At 62.4% G+C, this 26,577-nt stretch overlaps 2 protein-coding genes across 7 annotated transcripts; both read left to right on the top strand.

The window, feature by feature from the left end:
• The first annotated feature begins 745 nt into the window (after window positions 1-745).
• Window positions 746-14,117, top strand: POU6F1 (POU class 6 homeobox 1). Of its 3 annotated transcripts, none has more exons than XM_068663417.1 (13): window positions 746-886; window positions 5,009-5,073; window positions 7,921-8,030; window positions 8,329-8,527; window positions 9,596-9,708; window positions 10,261-10,397; window positions 10,486-10,610; window positions 11,015-11,262; window positions 11,578-11,706; window positions 11,825-12,031; window positions 12,353-12,491; window positions 12,601-12,775; window positions 12,900-14,117. In XM_068663417.1, the coding sequence occupies exons 3-13, from the start codon at window positions 7,977-7,979 to the stop codon at window positions 13,243-13,245; spliced, it is 1,872 nt and encodes a 623-aa protein (XP_068519518.1). In that variant the 5' UTR covers window positions 746-886; window positions 5,009-5,073; window positions 7,921-7,976; the 3' UTR covers window positions 13,246-14,117. The 3 variants fall into 3 exon arrangements, with proteins under 3 accessions (XP_068519518.1, XP_068519520.1, XP_068519519.1); XM_068663418.1 differs by lacking the exon at window positions 746-886 and adding an exon at window positions 994-1,011; XM_068663419.1 differs by lacking the exon at window positions 10,486-10,610 and having other exon boundaries at window positions 10,172-10,397.
• Window positions 14,118-14,828: 711 nt separating this feature from the next.
• On the top strand, window positions 14,829-26,541 carry TFCP2 (transcription factor CP2). Of its 4 annotated transcripts, none has more exons than XM_068663636.1 (15): window positions 14,829-15,257; window positions 17,415-17,566; window positions 18,113-18,189; window positions 18,418-18,523; window positions 18,664-18,770; window positions 19,348-19,500; window positions 20,499-20,609; window positions 21,016-21,104; window positions 21,582-21,753; window positions 22,228-22,321; window positions 22,927-23,017; window positions 23,176-23,282; window positions 24,184-24,326; window positions 24,698-24,749; window positions 24,867-26,541. In XM_068663636.1, the coding sequence occupies exons 1-15, from the start codon at window positions 15,136-15,138 to the stop codon at window positions 24,902-24,904; spliced, it is 1,614 nt and encodes a 537-aa protein (XP_068519737.1). In that variant the 5' UTR covers window positions 14,829-15,135; the 3' UTR covers window positions 24,905-26,541. The 4 variants fall into 4 exon arrangements, with proteins under 4 accessions (XP_068519737.1, XP_068519738.1, XP_068519739.1 ...); XM_068663637.1 differs by having other exon boundaries at window positions 14,833-15,257; window positions 21,582-21,723; XM_068663638.1 differs by having other exon boundaries at window positions 14,843-15,257; window positions 21,675-21,753.
• Window positions 26,542-26,577: the final 36 nt, after the last annotated feature.

Genomic DNA, 26,577 nt, shown 5'->3' with positions numbered 1-26,577 from the left:
GCACCCTGTTTGTGCTGCCCCCGGGAGCTGCGCGTTAATGTGACAATTAATTTCTGGTGATCAAATGCCGAATTAGGGTGACGATGAGCCGGCTCGGAGCCAGAGGGATTGAGGGGTGGTGCGGAGCTGGGGGGCTCCCCAGCTCTGCAGGGGGACACGGCTGCTGGGGGGTTGCAAAGGGTGACCCCAAAGCGTGGGGGTTGCTGCTGGGAGTGGGGTCGGGGGGCTCTGGTTTTGGGGAGAGGCGGGGATTTAATGGGGCTGGAGAGGCTGGGATTGGGGTTCTGGGGGAATTTGGGGTTTTAGGGGTCGGTGATTTTGGAGGAGGCTGGAGCTGGGGGTTTGGGGGGGGGTTATGGCACTTAGGGGTCTCAAGGTTTGAGGGGCTGCGGTGCGGTGGACTTGGGGGGCTCTGGTTTGGGGGAGCCCTGACTTTGGGGGTCTCGGGGCTGGAGGGGGGGGGGCTCCGTGCGCCCCCGGCGGCGGCGAGCAGCGTGGCAGCCCGGGGATGCGGCAAAGGCCTGCGCATAAATTATGTTCATGACGCAGCAGCTAAAAAATCCCACCGAGGGAAAGGAAAAAAGAAAAAAAGCGAAAAAAAAAAAATAACACCAAAAACCCCCCAAAACCCACCCCAACCTCCCTTTTCCCCCCAAAAAAAAACCACCACCACCTCCCTCCTCGGGTTGCTCCGGGCCGGGGCCGTCCCCCCTTAATTTTATTTTTTATTTATTTATATTTTTTTTTTCCTTTCCCCCCCCCCCTCCTCTTCCAGCCTCCGGGCCCCGCTCGCCGCCTCCCTCCCCTTTGTGCCGCCGCCGCCGCCGCGATGAATTTTTAATTCTCGCCGGCAGCGGAGCGGGAGCGGGGCCGCGCGGAGCCGCCGGTGAGTGCGGGGCCGGGGCCGGCACCGGGGCCGGGGCCGGGGCGGGGGGCGGCGGGGCCCCGGCGCGGTGAATATGCAATGCCGTAATTAGCATAATTTATATATTTATGATAAAGAGAGCCCGGGTGAGTTCGGGCCGGGGGGGGGGGAACGGGGGGGGAGAGGGGAAAACGGGGAGAGGCGGCGGAAAGAGGGGAGGGGGGGGGGCACCGGGGAAAGTGGGGGGCACCGAGGGGAAAAGGGGGGGGAATGGGGAGGCTGGGGGGGGCACCCCAAGCTCCGGGACCCCCGTGCCCCCCCCCCCTCCCGCACCCAGCGGGGAAAATGTGATCGTAGCGGGGTTGGGGGGGGACGCGGTAATAATTTGGGGGTGAGGGAGGTGGGGTTTGGGGGGGCAGGAGGAATAAATCGGGGGGTGAAGGGTGCTGCGGGGGGGGGCGGTGTTGGGGTGCTGGAGGTGCAGGGCAAAAGGAGCCCCCCCCCCGGGTGGGAGGGGAAGGGGGCCCCCCAGCTCGGGGTGAGGGATCCGGGGGGGTGCAGGTGCTCGGAAGGGATTTGGGAGCCCGGGGGCTCCGGGGGGGGCGAGCAGAGCCCTGGAGAGGGGGGGACACGGGGGGGATGCTGCACCTCGGGAAGGATGGAGCGTACAGCTGGGGGGGGCAAGGACATTCGGGGGGGGGCATAGTGTGGGGCTGGGCACGGTGTGCGGCAAAGTGGGGGGGCCGCGTGTCCCTGCGGGGGGGTCCCTGCCCCGGGGACATCTCGGCCCTTGGGGGGGGGGGACAGCTCGTGCTGCTGCTCTGAGACCCCCACTTGTATTTTTTTTTGTTTGTTTGTTTTGTTTTTTTTTGGGGGGGGGGGGCACTTTCCGTGGTGCCGCAGAGCCCCAGCGGGAGGTGCAGGGGATGGGGGGGCTGCCTCCCTCCTCGCCCCCCTCCCCATCCCGTGCTGCCGTCACGGGCTCCATCTTCACCCAGGAACCCCCTTTTAGCCCCCCCCACCCCACCGAGGGGCAGAGCACTGCCCCCCCCCCGTTACATTCCACAGGACCATAGTGTTATTTTTTGTGTGTGTGTGTGCGTGGGGGGGGTCCTGCCCCCCCCAGACCCACTGTGCCGTCCCTCCGAGACATCCTGGCCCCCCCCAGGGTGCCTCTGGCGTTGGCAGCCCCGGGCGATGGATGCTGCGGGCGCTATTTTTGGGGGGAGCCAGATGGGAGCTTCGAATGCAGCGGCTCGGGGGACGGGAAATCTGCTCCTGGTTTTGCCACCCTCCTCTGCCATGACCTTGGGAGGTGAACTTCATCCCTCGCCTCCCCGGCGCAGCGGGAATAAAAATCCTTCTCCTGGCTCTCCGGGGAGACCAGCGGGTCCCTGGGAAGTCACCGCGCGGCTGCTCCCGGTGCCGGGGGATCGGGGGATCCCCATCGTCCTCCGAGGTTTTATTTGGGGTCAGGACGGGTTTTTGACCCCCAAGCCCCATGGAGGTGGATGTGATGGGAGGTGAAGTGATGCAACCAAGGTCGTGCGAGCCGTCGGTGGCGGAGGTGGGCGCAGGGCTCGGGGCTGCCCCGCACCTTCCCGGGGGCGTTTTAGGGCAATAGTGGCCGGAAAGGGTAAAAGCACAACGCAGCCAGGAGAAAAATCTTCATTTTCAACGGCGCAAAGAGGATTTTGCAAATAATGGAGTTAAACCCCCAAGCTGGCAGGAAGCCCTGCTCGACTGATTTGGGGTCTTTCCCCTGCGAGGTTGTGCTTGGGCTGGGGTCCCGCAGCGCGATGCAAAGCGCCTGCTCCCTTTGGTGCCCCGTCCCACGCAGGTGTCTGCACGCCAAAACGCAGCCCCGGGGCGAGGGGCTGCAGGCTGGGACGTGCCGGGGGCTCCGTTTCAGCCACGCAGACCCCTCCCCACGCTCACTCCTGCCATGGTGCCTGTGGGCACGCAGCCAAGCTCGGCTCAGCCCCGCTCGCTTCACTCAAAGTGGCTCTCGCTGGCTCCAGGCAGCCCCTGCGTCTTTCCGCTCGCCTTGGCAGGGCTCCCCTTGGGCTCGTCGATGCCTTTTCCCGGACTCGTCTTCAAGATTTGGCCTGCCCAAGCCCTGGCATGGGTTTTTCCAGGAACGAGCTTGACTCAAGCCATGGATGAGTAACCAGGAGCACCGGGGAGCTGCTCCAAAGCCCTCCCAGCAGAAGAAGCCTCTGTCCTGAAGCCTTCGCCGTCTTCCAGTTACGGCTGACGCCAGCTTTCCCTCAGAGCCCCAATCTCCAGGAATTTACAGCTGGCTGTAAAACCTCGCTCCCTGCTGCAGCCAGCCCGGCAGGGCTTGGACCGGGGACCGAGGAGCTGCTCCTGTAACGGGACAGCAGCATTTTGCAGTCCTGCGCCAGGAGCCGAGGTCCTCGAGCTGTGCCACGCTGGGGTCTGGGGCCTGATTTTGGGGTGAAATCATCTCAATAACCTGGGAACGCAAAGGGATGTGCCGGTGGCCGGAGCCCTGTGCGCCCAGGGGCTGTTTCACCACGACCGAGCGATGCCAGTAGGCTGGCCCCGAGTCCCTGCGGTGCCAAAAGGATGGGGCAGAAATCAGATTTGCATCCTGTCGCTGCTTAGTGGACAGATTTTGATCAGGGCACGTGTTTTTAAGCACAGCCGAAGGAATTAGAGGCTCATCTCCTGGGGCTCCGGGTCCCGTAAGCCTCTTTGCCCGGCCAGGTTGCGTTAAGGAGCCGCGTTCAGGTCCAGCAGCGAGATGCTGCGGGGCTGAGCCTCTGGGGTTCGAAGAGAAAACCCCAATGGCCGTGCTGTGCAAACCAAAGAGGTTTCAAGGGCCGGATTTCCCCTTTGCAAAGGCCGGCGGGCGCACTGCGATCACCCACGATTGAACAGCGGGTCAGCCCCGCACTGACACGTCTCAGGGGCCATGAACTTCAAGAAAGGGTCAAGAAAGGGGAAAAAGGCGCGCTGGGTCCTGCCCCGGCCACGTTGGGGTGCAGTGTGCAAGGCCCAGCTGGGGGGGGATCGGTGTTATCACGGTTTTGGGGCTCGCCCACCTGTGGCAGGGCCTTTCCCCCGCCACGGAGCGTGGAAAGTCCCGAGCCTGGGGCAGGAATGGGCGTCCAGAGGAATTAATCCGGGGTGATGACAGCGAGTAATTAGCAAGCTGGAACCGTGTCCAAAATGTCTTCTGTCCGGCCCGGCCCTAATTAACCTCTGAGGGTTCCTCACCTGTGGCAAGTTTGTTCAAACTTAGATTTCTGCCCACTTGGGATCCGAGTGGCCACGTTTCTGACTCATCAACGCTTGTAATTAACATGGCAATTATATTCACAGTGAGACTCAGAGCATCTTAAATTATCCTCTCCTTTTTTCCCCCCCTCCTTTTTTTTTTTTTTTTAAATATTATTATTATTTTGTGCATTTCATTTCCTTGTCGCCATCTGTTGCGAAATGGCTGTCTTCTTGCTGCGTGCACTTAACACCACCATCTGGACAAATTATTTGTCCCATTAATTGCGAAAAATGTGTGAAGAAGGAAAATGAAATGGTAGTGCCGACCTGCAGAAGGGCTGCTGGAGGAGAAGCAGCCCGCTCCCAAACCCAAAGCGCCGCCAAAGCGCGCCGAGCCTGACATGATGAAATGTCTGTTTAATCGTCTAGCGCACTAATTGGTCTCTTTGCACAGCACCGAGGAAAAAAAAAAAAAAATCTCTCTCTCTCCTCTTCTCTCTGCGTTATTTGAGTCTTCCCCCGCGGGGCAAGCCTGAGCGGATCGAAGCCCCTCGCGGCGATCGAGGCGGTGGCTGGCGCGGGCGCGATGCCCTCCGCAGCCTCTCGCTGCTCCGGCCGTGCTGGGAGAAACCCAGGGGCTGGAGAGGGTCCCGGCCTCGCCTCCCCTCGTGGGGCTGGGGGCTTGGATGGGTGGAAACGAGCCCTGGTGCTTGCGGGGGGGTCCCTGTGTCGTGACCCCCCGAGTCCCCGAGGGAGGCGAATTCGTGCCTTAGCTTTTAGCTGCTGCGCGTGCTGGGGACGGTGCTGGGGACACTTCGCTTCTTGGGCTCGGGGCTCCTTGTCCCAGGGCTCAGCCCCCCCTCCCCTCCAGCCCTGCTTTCTCTCTCCCCACAGCACTGCCTGAACCCGAGGACCAGCCCCGAGCCCCTCCAGGAGCCCGACTGCACCCCGAGCAAACCGTGAGTGAGCGCCGGCGTCCCCTTCCTAAAGGCAGCCCCGGTCCCCCCCCCGGGGACACGGTGACATCCCAGGCAGGGAGGGGACAGGATGGGACCGAGAACCTTCCCCAGCTCCTGAGTGCCAGGGGACACATCGCGACATATCGCGATATGCAGCACCCAGAGTGCAGCCGGAGGGGGGAGTCCAGCAGCAGGCAGGGCAGAGCCCCCCCGACCAGCGCCTGCCACCCGCTGCCAGTTTTCCTTCCCCCTCTCGCCCTGCACGGAGCAGGACCCTTCGCACCTCGGGTCCCAGAGGTTTCCCCCCCACCTGCCCCTCGCAGGCAGCGCAAGCATCCCCTGCTCCGGCTTCCTCACCGCTCGCCCAGCTCTGGCTGCCGGGAGCTCATTAACTTTTAATTACGCCAGCTGCCTGCGTAAGCCGCTAGCTCGTCCCTCGCTCTGCTCTCCGTTGCACCGGAATAAATTGTTAATTAAACCGCGCGCTGGCATCCCAAGGTGTTTGTGTGCTCTGAAGCTCGGGCCAGGTTTAAAAATTCGCAGTGGGTACCGGGGAGCAGTCACGGGGTGTGGGGACGCCCCCCCCCCGAATCCGGCCATGGGGCTGAAGCTCTGCGGCCCCCCGGCCCTAGGTGAGGTTTTTGGGATGAGCCCGGCAGGACCATGGCAGGGGCAGGCGGCTGCCGAGCCCCGTCCTGGTGCTGTGCTGGGCCCCCCGGCATCGTTTGGCTGCCGACAATAAATGATGAGCAGTGGCTGAAAAGCCTCAGGGAGCGAGATGCTCGGCCCCTGGTGAGTTTCAAATGAGAATTTGGCTCCAAATTCCATTTGGGCACCCTTGGAGTGACGGGATCCAAGTGATGTTTAGGAACTGCAGATGCTGGCCCCAGCTCAGGACGCAGGGCAGAGGCAGGATCAGAGGGCAGAGGGAGCTGCAGGACCCAGCGTTTTGGGGCATTTTGGGCAGGTTGAGCTGGGGCCTGGCTGCTCCCACCAGGATAAACACGCCCCAGGCACCTGCGCAGCTCCACAAACAAGGACACCTTCGCACATGCATCAAGTAATTTTGAATGTCATCCAGGCCGGCTGGTTAAATGCGTCCCAGAGACATTCCTAATAAAAAATTCATAAGCCTCTTATAAAGGCAATTATGCTCCTGTAAGGCGGCGAGGGGACACTACGTGACCAAACGGGATAATGAGGGGCGCTGGGGGAGGACGAGCCGCCTGCCCACAGGTGTGCCGAGCCCCTGCCATCGGGAGCGACTCATCTCACCCCAAAAACATCAGCCGAAGCACCCCAAGGCCCCAGGTCCCCTTGGGATGGAGCAGGTCATGGCTCCTGCTGCTGATGTTCGGAACTGGGGGCTTGGGAGAGCCGGGGGTGTCACCGAGACACCTGGGGACCCGCTCCGTGCCCAAGCAGCCATGGGTTCACAGCTGCTTTTTGAAGGTTTTTGAAAGGGGCTGCAGGAACGCTAACCCTAACCCTAACCCTAAACCTAGCCCTAAACCTAAACCTAACCCTAACCCTAACCCTAACCCTAACCCTAACCCTAACCCTAACCCTAACCCTAACCCTAACCCTAACCCTAACCCTAACCCTAGCCCTAACCCTAACCCTAATGACCCTAACCCTAACCCTAACCCTAACCCTAACCCTAACCCTAACCCTAGCCCTAACCCTAACCCTAACCCTAGCCCTAACCCTAACCCTAACCCTAACCCTAACCCTAACCCTAATGATCCTAACCCTAACCCTAATGACCCTAACCCTAGCCCTAACCCTAACCCTAACCCTAGCCCTAGCCCTAACCCTAACCCTAACCCTAACCCTAACCCTAACCCTAACCCTAACCCTAGCCCTAACCCTAACCCTAACCCTAATGACCCTAACCCTAACCCTAACCCTAGCCCTAACCCTAACCCTAACCCTAACCCTAACCCTAACCCTAGCCCTAACCCTAACCCTAACCCGAACCCTAACCCTAGCCCTAGCCCTAACCCTAACCCTAACCCTAACCCTAACCCTAACCCTAACCCTAACCCTAACCCTAGCCCTAACCCTAACCCTAACCCTAACACTAACCCTAACCCTAACCCTAGCCCTAACCCTAACCCTAGCCCTAACCCTAACCCTAATGACCCTAACCCTAACCCTAAGCCTAACCCTAACCCTAGCCCTAACCCTAACCCTAGCCCTAACCCTAACCCTAGCCCTAACCCTAACCCTAACCCTAACCCTAACCCTAACCCTACCCCTAACCCTAACCCTAACCCTAACCCTAACCCTAACCCTAACCCTAGCCCTAGCCCTAACCCTAACCCTAACCCTAACCCTAATGACCCTAGCCCTAACCCTAACCCTAACCCTAACCCTAACCCTAACCCTAACCCTACCCCTAACCCTAACCCTAACCCTAGCCCTAACCCTAACCCTAACCCTAACCCTAACCCTAACCCTAACCCTAACCCTAACCTTAACCCTAACCCTAATGACCCTAACCCTAACCCTAACCCTAACCCTAGCCCTAACCCTAACCCTAACCCTAACCCTAACCCTAACCGTAACCCTAATGACCCTAACCCTAACCCTAACCCTAACCCTAACCCTCATCTCCCCAAGCACGGTGGGAGAGGAGAGGGGAAGAGGCTTGGCCCCCGCTGTGCGTTTTGACCCTCACCAAACAAACTGGGCTAGCCCCACAGCCCCAGCCCCTGCGGGGGGGGGACACCGACTCTTCCGCAGCCTCCTGGAACGTTCTCCTCCGGGCACGTTCGGCTCCCAGCGCGTGGCCCCGCGGTGCCCGGTGGCTCGGGGACAAACTGCGGTGTCCCTCGCTTGCAGCATGAGGAAGGTGTGAGCCGGCTCCCCCTGCCCTCTCCCGCCTCCCCGGGGACACCATGGACCCCGAAGCCGTGCAGACCCAGGAGGCCCCGCTGACGGTCAACGAGCAGGTAGGGGCACACAGGGCAAGGCTGGGGGGGGCAGCAGCTGCAGGAAAACTGCTCCACGCCTCGGCTCCCCGCAGCCCTGGGAGCTGCTCTCGGTTGCTTTTGCATCCAGAGGAGCAAAACTGCAGCTGCAGGAGCAAAATTCCAGCCACAGGAGCAAAACTGCTCTGGGCTCCCCATGTTCCCGTGCAGGAGGTGGGGTACCGGGGGCTCGCCCAGCCCCAGCCCCATGGGACGGGGGGAGCCCAGCAGCCAGGGGCCAGCCCCTGGAGCTGATGGGCGTTTGGGGACACCTCTGCAGGTCATTGTCATGTCCAGCCACGAGACGATCCGCGTGCTGGAGGTCGGCGTGGACGCCCCGCCGCCGGCCGAGGAGGACAGGAAACCTTCGGAGATGCCACCCGGGGAGGGCGCACGGGGCTCCCCGCGAGGGAGTGGCGACCCGGGCAGAGAGGAGGTGCCCCCCAGCACCGAGACCTCGAGCAGCACGGAGGCGGCCGGTGAGATGTTCTCCTGCCCCGCTCCTGCCAGCCCTGCAGGCAGGCTGGGGTCCGGGGCGCTCTGTGGGACGAGCAGCCCCCATCCCTCGCTCCGGAGCATCCCTGTGCTGAGCTCCGTTAGGGTTCAGCAAAATAATTCCCCCTCCAGCAGCTGTGAGAGGGGAGGATCCTGCACCCAGAGCAATGCTCAGACCTTGTCTTAGAACCACGGCAATTTTGCTAAAAAAAAAACAAAAACAAAAAAACCTTCGTGGACCTGTAGCTATTTCTGGGCAGCGACCCAAATCTGAGAAATGCCTGGCTCGTAGATGAGAAAAGTATTTATTTGGTAAAAGTTTTTTTTTTTTTTTTTTTCTGACGAAGGAGAAGACAGGAAAAGGGTGTCTTTCTTTTTACAAAAATAGAAGAGGATTATGAGGATTTTGTACCCAAGGGCTGCCGTTATTAGAAGTTGTGCAGAATAAATACAGGAGGTTGCTCAAAAAATAAACAGGTCTTTCAAAAGTAATAAATAAGGATTAGGAACGAGGTTTCCTCTTACCTGGATGTTAATGATAGCTTAGGAATCTTACCATCTCCTGTGCATTTGGGTTGGAAAATGCAAATTAACTGAAACAGCTTTAGCAGGAGAACGCAAGATTTCAGCCACGCAGCGAATTGCCTCCATTTTCTGGAAACTTTTTGTGTAGTTACAAAACTTCCACCGCCCCAGGGTGCCCCCGTCGGGTGCTGGCACCGCTGCAGCCGCTGCTGATTTGGGCTGGGGGGGGGGGAACAGGCGCAGTGTGCACCCCCGCAGATCTCCTAACCCCTTCCTTCCCCCTCCTTGGGTCCCTGCCCCGTAATAAGCCCCAAACTCCCTTTTCCTGCATCCCATAACCAAGGCGACGATCCCCCCAAATCCCATGGGGGGGCTGCTGCTCCGGTGCTGCCCCAGCACCATCCCCGGGGGGGGGGACAGGGACAGCCCTGGGAGGGACGCTCATCCCTGGGGGGGCGTTGTGGCTGTGATTTGGGTCCCCCCCTTACCCCAGCACCTCTCAAACCTTCTCCTCTGCCCCCCCCAAGGCAAAACCAAGCCGGCAGCTGGAGCATCCCCCAGCAGCGGCCCCCCCAGCGGCACCTTCGGCCACGCCGCCAGCCAGCAGCCGCAGCCCTTGGCCCCGCTGGCTGCCCCGCAGGTAACTACCCCGGGGGGGGAATGGGACGGGGCTGGGGCACTGGGGGGGGGCTGGAGGGGCAGGGGGAGCACGGCAGCTTGCAGGGGACCCTGGGGGGGAAGGGGAAGGAACCCAGGGATGGGACTTTTGGGGGGGGGCACCCGTTGGTGGTGGGCACCCGGGGCAGCGACGGCGGCTGCTGGCACGGGGCGCAGGAGCTGCCTCCCGGACCACGCCGCCCGAGGTGCTGCCAGAGCCACGGCCGTGGTGGTGGTGGTGGTCTGGGGGGGGGGGGGGATATGGGGGGCATCTCCCCCCCTCGGGGGGGTCGTGGGGGGGGGGCTCCGCGGAGCTGGGAACCCAGCTGCTGAGATGGGAGGGACCCCGGGCCAGCTGCGCGCCCCTTTGCTCGCTCTTGCCTCGCTGATGCTGTCTGCAGTGGCGTTGATTTTTGTTCTTTTTTAAATCTTGTTTGCTTTTGCAGGTCTTGACTCAGGAAAACTTAGCAACAGTTGTGACAGGAGTAATGGTTCCAGCAGGGACAGTTACTCAACCTCTTCTTATCCCCATCAGTATTGCAGGTCAAGTGGCAGGTCAGCAGGGGCTGGCTGTGTGGACATTTCCTACAGCAACGGTCGCTGCCCTTCCCGGACTGACGGCTGCTTCTCCTACAGGGGGAATTTTCAAACCACCTATAGCCAATCTGCAAGGTAACCGCTGCTCTTCTGCTTTGCAGCATCCTTAATTGCACGCCTGGTCCTCCCCGGCTTGTTGCCGACCCGAGGCCGTCCTCTCCAGGAGGGGTCTGAAACGGTGTTTAATCGCGGGCGCTGGAAGAAGCAGGGTTTGTGGCGACCCCCCCGAGGCCGAAAGGTGCTGGGAGCGTCGGAGAGGGGCGGCGAGAGGGAGGGAGGAAGGAGACGGTGAGGGGGAGGAAGGCAGCGGTTGGGGGGGGGGGGAGATGAGGGTACAGGGACAGTGCTGGGGGTCTGGGGTCCGGGGCAGCTTTGGGGCTGTGGCCGTGTCACACCACTGCAGCGGGTGCAGGTCCCCAGGGCTGTGACCCTCCCCAAGGGGCAGCGCCGCGGGGGCTCTGCGGTGCCCGGGCAGGATCTGTGCCCGTCTGCAGCGGGGCATCGCCTCCTCTCCTCTGGGCCGTGCGAGGAGCACCCGGGCGATGCGGTTCCCTTTGGGTGGGGGGCAGACCGGGGACCCAGCGAGCCTCGGGTCCCATCCTGGAGCCTCCTCGGGTCCCATCCTGGAGCCTCCCCGCTGTCCCCACGGTCCCCTGCTCCCCCCGGCTCACGCTCTCTCCGTCTCTTTGCAGTCGCCGCCGTCCTCAACACGGTGATTCCGGCCCCGGTGCAGCCTGCCCAGCCGCTGCCGGCCGCGGTGCAGCCCCGGCCCCCCCTGCAGCCTCAGAGCGTGTTCCCCCCGGCGCCCGCCGTGCCCAGCCAGCCCCCCATCCTGCCGCAGCCCGCTGCAGCGCCCACGCCGCCCGTGGCGAAGCCGCTTGAGCCGCAGCCCCAGCTCGCAGCAGTGCAGCCCGCGGGATTTGCCTTTAACCCCGGCATAGTAAGGAGCCGGGCAGCCCCAGGCCCGCGCCCGCTCCCCTTTCCCGGCACCAGACCCTGGCCTCAGTTTCCCCATCCCCGCTGGGTGCTCATCCCCCTCCGGCGGCCTCACGGGCAGCCCCCGAGTGGCTTGGGGAAAAAAAAAAAACTTGGGTAAAGGACTGGGAGCGACCGCTTCCCATCACGGCAGCGAGGCGGGGGCCGCCCTGCCACGGGGGGGGACGCGGTGACCCCGGGATGAGCGGTGGCCCGATGAGGGGGGGGACGAGCAGCCCCGAGCCCCCGTCCCTAACCCCTGCCTTTTGGTTCTCCGCAGATCAGCGCCGCCTCCCTGGGGGGGCAAACGCAGCTCCTCAGCTCCCTGGCGGCCGCCCCCGTGATCGCCAACACCATCTCCAGCGTGCCGGGCATCACGGGGCAGATCCTCACCAACGCCCAGGGCCAGGTACCGCCGGGGATGGGGAGGGGGCGTCCCCAGGGTGCCCCCCACCCTTACAGCGGCTCTGGGAAGGGCGCTGGAAGGACGTGCCCCCCTGCAGCCCCCGCTCTCCTCCCTCGCGCAGGTGATCGGGACCCTGCCGTGGGTGGTGAACCCCCCCGGCATCGCGGCCGCCAGCCCGGTGCCGGCCCCGAGCCTGCAGGAGCAGGCGGTGACACCGCAGCTGCTGCTCAATGCCCAGGGCCAGGTGATCGCCACGCTGGCCAGCGGCACCATCCAAGCGGCCGCCATCAAGAAAAGCGGCCCCCCCGAGCCCCCCACCAAGAGCGAGGTGAGCTGGGGCCACGCCGCGAGCCCTTCTTCTACCTGCTTCTCCTTCCCCCTGCACGTGGTGGGCTGCCAGTACGGAACTGGGGCGTCCCAGCACAGAACTGGGTGGCTCTGTACTGGGTGGCTGGCCGGCCACTGGGACACTGTGCCGGATTGGGGACACGGTGCCAGACTGGGGACACGGTGCTGGATTGGGGACACGGTGCCGGATTGGGGATGTGGTGCTGGATTGGGGACACGGTGCTGGATTGGGGACACGGTGCTGGATTGGGGACACGGATCGGGGTGCCAGCCCCGCTGCTGACCCTCGCTGCCCCCCCAGGTGCAGCCCATCCAGCCGGCCCCAGCTCTCCCGCAGCCGGCCGTGGTCATCGCCAACCCTGCGCCGGCGGCGAAGGCGGCCTCGGCGCCCGTCCCCATCACCTGCTCCGAGACGCCCACCGTCAGCCAGCTGGTGGCCAGTGAGTCCCTCAGGGGGGGGATACTGGGATTTGGGCTTCCCTACTGGGAGAGAGGAGCCCCCGGGGGGGTCACCGCCGGCCGCCTTTGATGCCGCCCCTCCGCTCGCAGAGCCCCAGGCCCCCAACAGCGGCGTGGAGGAGGACGGCATCAACCTGGAGGAGATCCGGGAGTTCGCCAAGAACTTCAAGATCCGGCGCCTGTCCCTCGGCCTGACGCAGACCCAGGTGGGACAGGCCCTGACGGCCACCGAGGGCCCTGCCTACAGCCAGTCGGCCATCTGCAGGTACCGGCACGGGGCCGGGGGGGCCGCGGGGTGGGGGCAGCGATCCAGGAGGAGGAGGAGGAGAGGAGGGAGGTCGGGACGAGGCAAAACCTGCCCCCAAAACACTTCCTGGCTGTCCCCGCAGGTTCGAGAAGCTGGACATCACCCCCAAGAGCGCCCAGAAGCTGAAGCCGGTGCTGGAGAAGTGGCTGAGCGAGGCCGAGCTGCGCAACCAGGAGGGGCAGCAGAACCTGATGGAGTTCGTGGGGGGGGAGCCCTCCAAGAAGCGCAAGCGCCGCACGTCCTTCACGCCGCAGGCCATCGAGGCGCTCAACGCCCACTTCGAGAAGAACGCGCTGCCCACCGGCCAGGAGATCACCGAGATCGCCAAGGAGCTCAACTACGACCGCGAAGTCGTCCGCGTGTGGTTCTGCAACCGCCGACAGACGCTCAAAAACACCAGCAAACTCAACGTCTTTCAGATCCCCTAAGGGAAGGGGGCCAAGGGGGGGGCCCCCCACGCCCGGGTGCCCTCCCCGAGCCCGGGCGCCCTCCCCGAGCCCCCCTACCCCCCCTCCCCGACCCCAGCCTCCTGCCATCAGCACTTTGTGACCGACTTTCCCCGGCCCCCGCCCCCTCTGCCCGGCTCCGGCGGGGGGCTCGGGGCCCCCCCAGACCCCGCGCCTTGGTGTCCGTGCCCCCCTCCCGCCCCACACGTGGCCCAACCGTGTTCGCCTCCCGTGTGCCTCGTGGCCCCGTTCCGTGCGTGGTGCCGGACCCCCGCCTGCACTCACCGTGTCCCTGGGTGAGGGGGGGCCGCCCTCCCCGCCTTTCCATGTCAGGTCTCCCCCCCCCTCCAGGAGTGATTTTTCTTTTTTTTGGGGGCCATTTTCTCCCTTCTCCACGCCTTCTCTGTGTTTCCGAGGCCCGGTAGCGGTGAGCCCCGGTTGAGTTTCACCCCCTTTTTATTTCATCGCCCCCCCCCCCCGGTTCCCAGCCCTCTCCCCCTCGGAGCAAACAGAGCCGCGGGAACCCGAAAATGAAGGCGTCGAGCCCCCGAGGAGCTGCTGGACCTCCAGAAGGGTGGCCCCGTGCCCGTGCCCCCCCCATCCCCGTGGGGACATTGCACTACGGGGGGGGGACTGCGCAGGGTTAGCGGGGGGCAGAGCGAGCCGGGAGGAGGATTTGGGGGTCCCGCAGCGGGGGGAGCGCCCCCTCCGAGCCCCCCCCCCTCTGAGCCTGGGGACGGACGGACGGGGACGGATGGGGAGTGCGGTGGGGGGGGGGGGGGGCAGGCCCCGCCGGGGCCACGGCAGCCTGATGCACTTGATGTAGTGGTGTGAAATAAACAGTATTTTTCTTTTTTCTTTTCCTTTTCCCTTTTTTTCGGAGGGGTGCGGGGGAGGGGGGGGCTCTCCCTTGCCCTGGGTGCACTCCCGCTGCCGGGCTGCTCCCCCCCCCCCCCCCACCGTGCCACCGGGGCCTGGTTTTTGGGGGAGGGGGGGGCTCGGAGCAGCCCCGAGGCCGGAGCGGGGCCGTTTCCATCGGGTTCCCCCCCCCCGGGCTGAGGCCGCGCAGCTCAGCGCACGAATGAGCCGGGCCCGGGCCTCGAACCCGCGGCCGCAGCGGCTCCGCTCCCCGCCGGGGGGACCCCGAGCGCCCCGCGCCGCGCCGCTCCCGCCCCGCCCCCCTCCCGCCAACGACCAATCGCAGCTCACCACCGCGGCCCCCTCCCTGCGTCACCGGGCCGCGCGGGGCTCCTATTGGCTGAGGGCGGCCGAGGGGGCGGGGCCGGCTCCCCGCTGGGGGCTGGAGCGGGGGGTCCGCGGCGCCGCCGCCTCCATTTTGAGGGGGCCGCGGCCCGGGGCCCTCGGCGGGGCCGCAGCGGGGCCGGGGGGGTCCCGGGGTTGGGGGGGGAGCCTGTGGGGGCTTGGGGGAGTTGCAGCCCCTCGGGGGGGGGCTCGGCGGGGCTGGGGGTGCAGCTCCTGGGGAGGGGGCTGCGGGGCGGGGGGTCCCAGGAGGGTCCCAGAGGGGACCGGGGGGGCTCAGGGGGGTCCCAGAGGGGTCCCTGGGGGGGTCCGAGGGGCTCGGGGCTGGGGGAGCCCAAGGGGAGGGGGCTGCAGAGCTCGGGGGGGTTACAGATAGGTGGGGGGGGCGCTGAGACCCTGAATTGGGTCTGGGGGCGCCCCAAAGCGGCCCGGGGGGGGGCTCGGAGCCCCTGAGGAGGGAGCGGAGACCCCCGGAGAGCCCCCGGCCGGCCCCGGCCGCCTGCCCCTTACCCTAAGGGGCCGGGACACCCCCCCCAAACTCGCCCCCTTACCCGGGGGGGGTCCACAGCCGACCCCGGGGCCTGCCCCCCATTTGGGGGGGGGGTCGGGATCATGGCCTGGGCGCTGAAGCTGCCGCTGGCGGACGAGGTGATCGAGTCCGGCCTGGTGCAGGACTTCGATGCCAGCCTCTCGGGCATCGGCCAGGAGCTGGGCGCCGGGGCCTACAGCATGAGGTAGGAGGGCTGGGGGCTTGTGGGGGGGGGGTCGCCCCTGTGCCACCCCCCCAGGCTCCTGGCACACCCCAAGGCAGCGCCCGTCGCCCCCCCCAGGGCGGTTTTGTGCCATTTTGTGCCTGGTTTGGGAGGCTCGGGGGGGATCCACGCGCCCTGGTGCTGTGCCAGCCCCTGGGGGTGGTGGGAGCGTGGGGGGGGGGGGGGGGCTGCAGCCGCACCGGGACCCCCGAGAGCCACGGTTGGGTTCCCCGGGTTTGGGACTGGAAGGGCTGAGCTCGGGGTAGGGCTGGGGGCAGTTGCTGGAGGTGTTTTTGGGGGCCGTGGCGCTGCCAGGTGGGGGTTGAGCAGCGCACGGCCCCCCCCAGCCCGCGGCTCGTAGCGGGACCACAGCACCGGTGCCGTGCCTGCGGTGCAGGGGTCGTTGGCAGAGCCCCTTCCCCATCCCCTGGCTTTGTGTTCCTGCCCTGACTGCCCCGGGAGCTCTGCCTTGCCACCAAGAATCCCCTCGGGACCAGCTCTGAGCAGAGCTGGGAGCCCAGGAGAGCACCGGGACCCCCGGGGGTCCTCGTGCCAGGGCAGGGGGCAGCAGCAGGACCCCCGGGATCGAGACCGAGCTGCTCCAGCACGTGGCCCATGCTCCGGAGGTGGCTTCGTGCCCGCTTGGCAGCTCTGCCCGGCTGCCCCCAGCTCCGTTCCTGGCCGGCGGTGCTGGGAGCTGCAGGGACCCGAGGTTTGGGGCCAGGTGGGATTTTGGGGTGAGCTGGCGTGGAGGTGAAGCTGCGGGAAGCTGCTCCGGTGTCCCCTGCAGCCCAGAGGTGCAGCCAGAAAGAATCCACGTAAATCTTGGGCCGTGCCCCCCGTGAGAGGTTTTCTGGGACGAGCTGACGCAAGGCTTGAGTTTTTTGGGAGTGATGCAGCTGGAAACGTTGGGATTAAAAACAAGGCACTGGGAGAGGGGGAGCCAGGAGGGAGGAAAGGTGGTGGGGAGAAGGAGCTGCTGGCTTGGTGCCCCCGGCCTTCCAGAGACAGGGAGAGGCAGCGCCTTCCCCGACTGATCCCAGTCCCCTCCTGGGACCCCAAAATCGTTTGGTTTTGTTTAATCGAGGCCTCCCAGGCAGCCAAGCAGGAGCTGAGGGGAGCACGCCCGTCCCCTCTCCATCGCGGCGGCCGTTTGGGATCGGTTCCTTGGGAGCAGCGCGAAGCCGCCTGAAACCCGACTCTTTTTTTTTTTTTTTTTTTTTTTTCTTTCCCCGAGACTTTTGTTGACCTCAGCTGCCCGTAAATAGAGCGCGTACCCCCCCGGAGGTGAGCGTGCTGACCTTTGTGGCCTGACCTCTGGCATTTTCCTCCCGTCTCTCGCGGCGCCGCGCTGCAGGACGGGGAGGGGGGGACGTTTTTCCACGGTGCCCCCCAGTTTCGGGGTCCGTCCGGGGCTCTCCCCATGGAGGAGGCACGCTGCTCCCTCGGGGCCGAGCGCTGGTAGGTGGCTGCCTGGCCGGCGTGTGCAGGAGCCTGGGGATTTGGGGGGAGAAGCGGCGTTTTGGGGGCGATAACGGGGCGCTGAGCGGGCGCTTCCAGCTGCAGGGCTTGGCTGCAGCTCCTCTGCTCCTTCTGCTGCAGGAGCTCCCCTCCCACACCGCCATGGGAAGCGTGGAAGCGGAGGCTTCCCCCAAAAGCACGTGGGGTTGGCAGGGAGCTGATGCTGTGGTCCAGGGAGCTGTCCAGAAGCCTCTCCTGGAGAAGGAGCAGGGCTTAACCCGGTGGCAGAGCTCAGCGCTTCGGTGCCACCCCAAAAACGGGCTCCGGGGGGGCTCTGCCCCACGCCGCCTCTCCCCGTGTGGCTCCCGTTCCTGTGCCGTGCTGCCCGAGGAGCTGGGCTCGCTTCTGGTGGAGCTTTGAAGCAGGAGAGGTGTGTCAGGGGGACAGCTTGAAAAAGCTGCAGCAAAAGCAGGAGTCAGGGCCTCTCCCCAGATCTCCTTGGTCTGCTTTAATGCTCCTCTGCAGCCCTGCAGGGCTGTCACAGCTCGTGGTGGTGGTGTGCCTTGGTTTTGGTTTAATTTAAAAGCTCAAAGCTCTTCCTCGCAGGAGGAACTCGACGCCTGCGGCCCCATCCCTGGAGCCAGGGCCGAAATGAATGCCCGTCACCTCTCTTTTCAGTGACGTCCTTGCCCTGCCCATCTTCAAACAGGAAGAATCAAGTTTGCCTCCGGAGAACGAGAACAAAATTCTGCCCTTCCAGTACGTGCTGTGCGCGGCCACGTCCCCTGCGGTGAAGCTCCACGACGAAACGCTCACCTACCTCAACCAAGGTGGGGGAACCCCGGGGGCTTGGTTTAACCCCGCCACGATTTAACCCTAAAGCTCTGCCCCTGGCTGTTTCCCCAAACCCCACGCTGCTCCTGTTTAAAACCACCAGCTCCTTCAACGGGGTGCAGCCAAGCTCCCCGAGCTGCCCCGTGCTGCCAGAGCTGGGCAGCAGTGTGCTGGGCTGCCCTGCAGTGGGCACACGTTGCGGTTTCCAGCTGCAGCCATCACTTCTGGGTAGGATCAGGAGGTCGGGGCTGGTGACTGTGACCAGATGAGGCTGAGTGATCGATTTCTGCCCCGTGCTGGGGCTGCATGTGGTTGGTGAGGGTTTGCCAGGACATCCTCCAGCAGAAAGGGAGAGGATTGCCTGTTGCTGGAGAGGGTGTGGGGTGGTGAGATGGCTCCTGCTCCTGGGATCCCGCACTGAAACGTGGCAAGGAGCTGGGGTGGCGTGGTGCGGCACCAGAAGGTGTCAAAACGCGAGGGAGGGAGGCAGCAAAGGCTCATAACGTGGCGAACAACAAGGAGCCTTCGTCTTCCTCCCTCAGGGCAGTCGTATGAAATCAGGATGCTGGACAACAGGAAAATCGGGGAGCTGCCAGAGATCAATGGGAAACTGGTGAAGGTGAGCGGAGAGCTTCGGTGCTCGGGTCCAGCTGGGGCTGTCGGGAGCAGCACGCGAGGTCTTGTCCTGGCAGGGGTCCTGCTGGGCTCTGTTTTGTTGCCCTGGCTTCTTCATGAGGCTTCAGGTCCCTCCGGTTCCCTCTCTGCTCCTTTTCTTGTGCTGGGAAATGCCCCGAGGATGGGGGGTTTGCTGGGAGAGCTGCAGCTGCTGACAGTTTGTCCCCTCCAGAGCATTTTCCGGGTGGTGTTTCACGACCGGCGCCTGCAGTACACGGAGCACCAGCAGCTGGAGGGCTGGCGGTGGAACAGACCCGGGGACAGGATCCTGGATATCGGTGAGTGCCTGGGGCAGCACCTCGGGGTCTGCCTCCGAGCCCCCAGAGCTCTGCCGCGTTCTGCAGGCGGTCCCAGATTCCCCGTGACCCCTCTGCTTCTCCTCCTAACAAAACCCGGCTCTCTGCGTGTCCTCCTGCAGATATCCCCATGTCCGTGGGCATCATCGATCCCAGGGCGAATCCAACACAGCTCAACACGGTGGAGTTCTTGTGGGATCCTTCCAAGAGGACCTCGGTGTTCATCCAGGTGAGGGAATGGACGGGGGAGCTTCCACTTGCAGGGGTTTAGGAAAAAAGAAATAAAATTATCCTAGGGGAAAAACAGAGATGGTTTTAGACTCAGAGCTCTGAAATAGCAGCCAGATGCTGCAGTGGCAGAGGCTGCAAACTGAAATTGCCTCGCCTCTACCACAAGCAGTGCGAGAGGGCAGCAGCTTGTGGGTTGGCAGCAGACAAGCTCAGCTGGGCCACCTGCGAGTTGTTCCATTCGTGTGGTGGTTTAGGCCCTGCTGGTGTGGGTGATGTGCTCTCTATCCTGCTTTTGCAAATCTCCCCGGCTGCCTCAAACACCTCCTGGCCACATCCCAGCCCCGCTGCCCAGAACGAACAGGCTGCGGCGCGCAGGGGCTGGTGCAGCCGAGCTCTCTGCCCCGCCGAGCCGGGGGCTGCTCCTCACAGCCAGGAGCTTGCCAAACTCGCTGGAAGAATGCGGCTCCACCTCTGCTGCTGCGGCCCCTTAACTCCTTACCACCCCTGGTGCTCTGTGAGCTCTGCCTTGGGCCCTTCTCACAGCACTGACAGCAGGGCGCCGTGCCTCCCCCCAGGTTCACTGCATCAGCACGGAGTTCACCATGCGGAAGCACGGCGGGGAGAAGGGGGTGCCCTTTCGGGTGCAGATTGACACCTTCAAGGAGAACGAGAACGGGGAGTACACGGAGCACCTGCACTCGGCCAGCTGCCAGATCAAGGTCTTCAAGGTACCTCTGCCCTGCTGTGCACCCGGCGTCTGCTGCGTCCTGCCCCTGCTGGCCGCAGCCCCAGCAGGACGTGGCCGAGCCTGCAGGCGGTGAAAACCCTCGGTCCTTCTGGTGGCTCCTCCTTTCCTGGCCTGGTTCCTGGCCTGGTGGAGCCTGGGCACAGTTGTGGCTCCAAAATCAGGAAGCCAAGGACAACGCAGTGGGGAGTAAACGGGTTGTGGTGCTTCCCTCCCAAAGCTCCCACATTCAGCCTCGAGTCTTACCCTCCTGGGAGGTCCTGCGGGGGTTTTGATGCCCATCTGACCTCCTCACCCCATTATTACCAGTTCCCGTTGTGGCTGCTGCCGGTCTGTGTGCGTGCAGCCCCTCCAGGCCTTCCGAATCCTTTGCAGGGCACCCAAACCCACATCTGGCCGTGGCAGCACGTGCCAACGAGGTGACTGCAGCACCACCCAGGCATCGTGCCTCGGGGCACTGACATTGTCTGGAGGAGCCTGCCCTGTCCCTGCCCTCCCTCCGACGCCACGCAGCCTCTTTGGCCGTGCTCCCTCTGCCCTGGTCCCCCCCCAGGGGTGCTTGGCTCTCTGCAGGTCGGCTGCCTGGCTGGGAGCCTGCAGCACTCGGCAGTTTTATCGTGAGGTTGCTGTAGGACGCTGGGCAGCGTGCCCTGCTGCTGGTGACTTGGCTTCTTTCCCCTTCTCTCTCTCCTGCCTTGCTTGCGTTATAAAATTTCGAAGGCAGGGAGGGTGATTTGTTAGGGCTTGTTGGAGCTCTGGCTCGTGTCTGGATGGAAATAACCCCGCGAGGGTGGCAGCGGAGCTGGGAGCTGAGAGGCTGAGGCTGGCTGCAGACGAGCACCCTGAGCACAGGCAGTGGCATGGCCAGCATCTGGCGCTGGGTTTCTGCTGAGCTGCAGCTCTCTTCCTTCCCCCCCATAAAAAAACAGGAGGGAGAGCAGGAGGCTGAGCCCCCTCCTCACACCGATATCTCCTCCCCAGCCCAAGGGAGCTGATCGGAAGCAGAAGACCGACCGGGAGAAGATGGAGAAGCGAACGCCCCACGAGAAGGAGAAGTACCAGCCCTCCTACGAGACCACCATCCTCACCGAGGTGGGGCGCGTCCTCCTGCGGGGGGGGGGACGTTGTTTGAGCAAAGCCTGAACTGCCCTGGCCACAAGGGGCTGGCTGCTCTGCTCTGAGGTGTTTGCCTCAGTTGTTTGTGGCTGCCAGATAAATATTCTAGGTAGAGGAGGTAATTTTTAGCAGGCCTGAAAAAGGGCTCTTGTGCCTCGAGTCTGATCTCCCTGCACTTGAATTTGGGGGCTTTGGGCTTTTTGAGATTAAGGACTGCTTAGTCTGAGGCTCCTTTAGGAGCAGGGCTCCTTTTAGTCCCTGACTTTGTTCTTTAATTCTCTTTCGTCGCCAGCCAGCAAACGGCCATAAACCTGTGCTGAGCGGAGCGGCCGCGTGGCCTTGTCCAAAGCCACCTGTGACCCTTCTGGCTTTTCCTTTCCAGTGCTCTCCCTGGCCAGAGATAACGTACGTCAATAACGCGCCGTCCCCTGGCTTCAACAGCTCCCACAGCAGCTTTTCCATCGGAGAAGGGTGAGTGTGGAGGGGAGGCTGCCTGCCTGCCCGCTCCTGGCTCGCCGGAGAGGTCGATGCACCCCAGCTGGCAGCAGAAGGAAGAAGCTCCCGGTGCCAGGGCGCAAGGAGGCAGAAGCAGCCCGCAAAGAGGCAGCGTCAGGGTGGAAAAAAGGAACGAAAGCCCTCGGAGCTGAGCGCTCTGCCCTGTCCTTGCTCCCAGAGAGCTCGGCTCTTGCACGAGAAGTGTGCGCGCTCCATCAGCCCCTGCTTTCGGCTTCCAGCCTGCTTCATTTTGCCTTCCCCCATCGCGTTACTGCTCCGAACCTGAGCCATTTGAGCTTGTGAAGTGTCCCAGCTGAGCTGTTTGTGCTTGCAGAGTGTTTTGCTGCAGCAGTGGTGGTGCTGCCGGTGTGGGGCTGCCTGCAAGCAGCGGTGCCCCCGTGCTTCCGCGGTGTCGGAGCAGCACCGGCACCAACCGGGCGCTGTGCTTTGCAGGGCGGTGGTGTTGCCTGCGGGCATCCCGTGCCAGGAGGGGAAGGGCAGTGCTAACCACGTGTTGTGCTCTGTCTGGCTCTTTCCCCCATCTAGAAACGGCTCCCCCAACCACCAGCCCGAGCCGCCCCCTCCGATCGCAGATGTAAGTCACACTTCAGAGCTTGTGCTTGTGGTAAGGATGGGACACGGGTCGCTAAAGGGGCTTTGCTGTGATCGAGTGGTGGTGGGCTCGTGGGTGGCTGTGCTGCGGTTTGCCTGGGATTAGACTGCTGTAGTTTAACGTCTTTGGGGACTTACAACTTCATTTTTATTCCTATTTGTAAAGAAAAGGTGATAGTGATAAATGTCCAGTACAGCAAGGCGGAGCTGGGAGCAGGCTGCTCGGAGCTCGCTGCGATCTTTGCTGATCCGTTTATCTTTGCTGATGCTCTCCCTGTTGCTTCTTTCCTCCCCCTCTGTCCCTCTGAAGCCTTTTAAACCAAAACCCATCCAGGCTGCAGCCCTTATTGCGTGTGCACGGTGACCCCAGCCCACTCTGCTCTCGATGTGCGGTTACAGACACCAAACCAGCTGGCCTGTGCTTGTTCCTCGGTGGAAACGTCCGTGCCACCTCTGAGGCTGTGACCCTTCTTTTCCTGCCTTGCAGAACCTCTTGCCCACGAGCACCCCGCAGGAGGCCCAGCAGTGGCTGCACCGGAATCGCTTCTCCACCTTTTCTCGGCTTTTCCGAAACTTCTCAGGTAGGTTCCAGCGGCCCCTCCGTGTCCGTGCCGAGTCTCTCTGCTTCCTCCTGCTCCCCAGGCCACCTTCCTGCCCCCGTGCAAATTCGGCTGTTTGAAATCTCCTGTCTTTGTAACGCAATAAAGCTTGGCTACCTGAAAGCTGTCGGCTTCGTTTCTCACCTCGCTCTCAACTGACAATGCCGTGGGGATGGTGGAGGCTTCTCTTCCAAAAGCTCGCAGCTTGTGGTCTTAAAACAAGCTGGGAAATGCGAATCTGGGGCACTGTGTGTAAAGGACTGCTCGTATTCATCTTCCTCTCATTCCCTGGCAATGCAGTCTCCACCATCCAGGGTCACCGAGGCACTGGGTAGCAGGCTGTAAGAGGAAAAAGGCTGATAATGCCAGCCGTGGGGTCGTACCAAAGCACATTCTTGCAAAACCAGCCTGCAAAAATGTGCAAATGTCCTTCTGGGGGAAGCGGGGGGAGGTTGTCAGCAGAGGGCTGAAGGCTTTGGGGTGGGGTGAGCTCTGCAGGGGGAGCTGGCACAACCCTGAGGTCCAGGGCTCCCACCCCAGGAGCTCTGGGCTGCTTTTGTGACTCTCCTCTTGCTGTCAAACTGCAGGTGCAGATTTACTGAAGCTCACCAGAGAAGATGTTATCCAGATCTGTGGCCCTGCGGATGGCATCAGGCTCTTCAATGCCTTGAAAGGACGGTGGGTTTGCTCTAAAAGCTGATCATGTGTGGCAGGGAAGCAAGGTGAATTCCTTAATCTGCTCGGTTGTTTCTGAGGACAGTGGGGAGAGAAGGCTGCTGGCTGAGTGCCTCGGGCAATCCTGCGGGCGCTGCGCTCACTCGCTGCTCTGTCCATAGGATGGTGCGGCCCCGGCTGACCATCTACGTGTGCCAGGAGTCCCAGCAGCTCAGGGACCTCCAGCAGAAGCACGAGGACGGGGACACCGTCACCAGCACCTTCTTCGGTAAGGGCTCTGGGGCAGTGCTGCGGGCACGCACGCCTGGGTGGTGGCGAGGAGGAGGAAGCAGCAGCAGGGCTCAGCAGGCAGAAACGCAGCAGCAGTGGGGCTGCTCCCCAGGGCTGCTCCCCAGGCTGCTGTCCCTGGGGTTTTGAGCTCCCCTCGAGCATCCCCAAACAAACAGCCGGGGCTGTCGATACCTTACCAGAACACGCTGAGTCTGCGTAGCAGCTCGAGGAGGGTTTGTGGCTTTGGCTGTCAGCTCCCGTGCCTCGTTTCGGCTGCTTTCTCATCTCCCTGCAAGAAGGCAGAGAGTTCCCTTGCAAGCTAATGCAGGCTGTGTGTGTGACCCAGGGCGCTGTGCACGCTCTGTTGACCAGGGTGGCCCAGGATTGCAGGGAGCACTCCTCTTACTTGCCCCAGTCCTACCCAGCTGAGTTTTTTTTTCCCCTTGCTGACCAAACGGGTGGCTGCAGACTGCGACTGTTGGCGTGCTGCCTGCTCTGAGCCGGCAAATGATAGCTCCTGCGAGAACCCAGCCTTGCCCAGACAACAATGAGTGACCTACATTCGTGGAGCAGCCAGGCGCCGGTTTATCCACCTCTGGGATTGGAGCAGCAAACACAAAAGCCAGCGGCGGGGCCTCTCCTCGCCCTGCTCCTGTCTGGGTCCTTTCACATCCCCCCAGGATCCGCTGCAGGAGTGGGAGACCGAGGGGGCTCAGGGGTGGCTTTTCCACCCTGCTGCGACTGCAAACCCTACCAGGAGTGGTGCAAAGTGCTGCTCAGCTGGTGGCAATCAAAAGAGAAGCTTTTAGGGGCGAGGACTGTGTGAATGCAGATCGAGCGCGCTGGTGTCTGCAGGCAGGGTGCAGGCGCTGAGGCTGCTCCCTGCCCTCTCCTCGCAGTGTACCACGCCATTTACCTGGAGGAGCTGACGGCGGTGGAACTGACGGAGAAGCTGGCCCAGCTGTTCAGCATCTCCTCGCAGCAGATCAGCCAGATCTACAAGCAAGGCCCGACGGGGATACACGTGCTGATCAGCGACGAGGTAGCAACCTCACAGTGCTCCTTATTCCCTGCCTCTTGCCTCAGCTGCTTTGTGGCTGATGCTGCCCGAGCAGGTCCTTGGGAAGGGCCCTGCTCCGCTGCCTCTGCCCCTCCTGTGTGGTCGGCTGTGCTCTGGCTTTGCCGTGAGAGCAGGGTGGGGAGCTGCTGTGGGAGGACTTTGGTTCACTTGGCTTGTTGGTTTGGATCTTCAGCTCTGGAGAGCTGGGATGAAGGATTAAATATTTATGGCTGGTGCATCTCCTGCCTCCCAGAGCGCTGAGCTCCTGAGCAAGCAGCTTCCAGCCCTTTCTGTGAAACTTGCTGTGTTTAAATACAGCTTCAGACTCAGCTGCTTTTCATGGCTTCTTTCAGATGATTCAGAACTTCCAAGACGAATCCTGTTTTGTTCTGGACACCATGAAAGGTGTGTAAGTGCCTGGGCTTTGTGTGCTTCCTGGGGAGCTCTTGTGTCAGATCCGCTGAATCCAGTGGATCCCTTTGCTTTTAGGAGTGTCTCATGAGCTTTTTCCTTCTTTTGCAGCTGAAACCAATGATAGCTACCACATCATCTTAAAATAGAAGGGGACGGGATAAGAGACATCTGTGATCCTTCTGTCACGCATGAAGACCCCTCACTTCCAGCACAAGGACACGAGCAGAGATCTGGACGCTCCTGGGCACCCTCTCAGCCCCGAGCTGTTGGTTTCTGGGCTGCCTTTCTGGCAGGGGAGCGCCTTGCTCTTACAGCCTGCGAGCTGCCGGTGATGGAAACGTGCTGCTTGGTCGCTGGAGCTGCGAGCCCGAGGTCACCAGGCTGCACTCTCCTGGAGCTCTCGGTACAAATTTGTCATCAGGACCTAAGATTGTGAGGGCTTTTCTCTGGCAAGCGTGCTGTGCTTTTCGGAGAGGCACCAGCTCCTGTGACGCTCACAGACAGGCAGGAAAACATGAATTGAAGTGGTCCAGCACACCCAGCTGGCCCTCCGGCACGTGCTGAGCTGAGCAGGTCTCACACACGCTGTGTGCTGTGCTGGCAGAGCGGTAGGCTAGGGCTGGGAGGGATTTCCTTAAAGATTTTGTTAAGCTTTCATTTCATATTACAACGCGTCTGTTAGACAGAGGTGGTGACTTCTTTTTTCTCCTCTCCACCCACCCTGGAAATGTGTGGCCATGGTGCCATCCTTCCCTCGCAGGTGTGAGGCCGTCACGAACTTTCTCTACAGATTTAATTCACGTGGACGTGTAAAGCTGGAGCAAAACGTGGAGTGAAGCAAAGCTGGATAAAGAAATCGCTAACGAGCTTGGTCTGTGGGATTCCTTTCTGCATGTCTTAGGGGTTTCAAGGGAAAGGGAGAAAGACTTGGATACCTTCACTGAACATTGGGGTGATCTCTGTGTGCTGCCGTTTTCTGCCCCTGCGCTTCCCCTGCCTGGTCTCTGCGGCTGACCCAGCGTTGGTGGAGCCCTGCATGCACTGAGGAGGAGTTAAATGAGTTCAGGGGATCTGACGGAGACGAAAGTGCCTGTGTGGAGCTTCCCAGGACAGCGGCTGTGCCTCTGGAGTGAAGGGTCTGCTGTGTGCTGCGATGATGGATCCTGCTCCCCACCTGCGAGATGCCCTCGGTGACACCTGCCTGCCTCCTAACCCCGTGGGACTGCAACACCAGAGTGGTTTTGGCCAAAAAAAAGTATCTTGGAGGGAAAAATACAGCATAAAGCAGACCTCTTGCTTTAAATCGGGCTTCAGCAGCACCCAGAACAAGGCGGATCCTGGAACAGGCTGGGGGGAGAAGGGAGGCAGCGGTGTGCACGACAATCCCCTCACCTCCCTGCTGCTTCTGTGTTCGTAAAGCCATAACCGAGCCTGTTCCCAGCCTGCTCCCCTGGCTCCTGGGGGCGGCTTCTCGGAAATGGGAACCAAACCCCGGGGCTGGGGGGGCGAGAAGCGAGGGGCCCCAGCACCCCCAGCACCCAGGGCAGGACCTGGGGCTGCAGCTCTGCAAACCCCCTGAGCCCCCAAAACCTCCCCCACTGCAGGGATGGAAGGAGCCCGGGGGATTTGGGGTAAAAACCCCTTTTCTCCATGGTTTAGTTCATCCTGGGCTATTTTAACCCTCTTTTTTTTTGTTGTTGTTTTATTTTTTCTCTGTTACTATGCGCCAAGTGTAACGGATGTGTACGGCAGCGACGCGGGCTCGGTAAACTTTTTGTATGGATGCTTCTGGCTGCGTGCGGCTTCTTTTAATTAATTA

Source organism: Anas acuta, chromosome 29 (genome assembly GCF_963932015.1).
Source record: "Anas acuta chromosome 29, bAnaAcu1.1, whole genome shotgun sequence".
Taxonomy (NCBI): Eukaryota; Metazoa; Chordata; class Aves; order Anseriformes; family Anatidae; genus Anas; species Anas acuta.
Note: the sequence above shows the minus strand (reverse complement) of the source record. Positions and strands in the feature narration are given on the sequence as shown.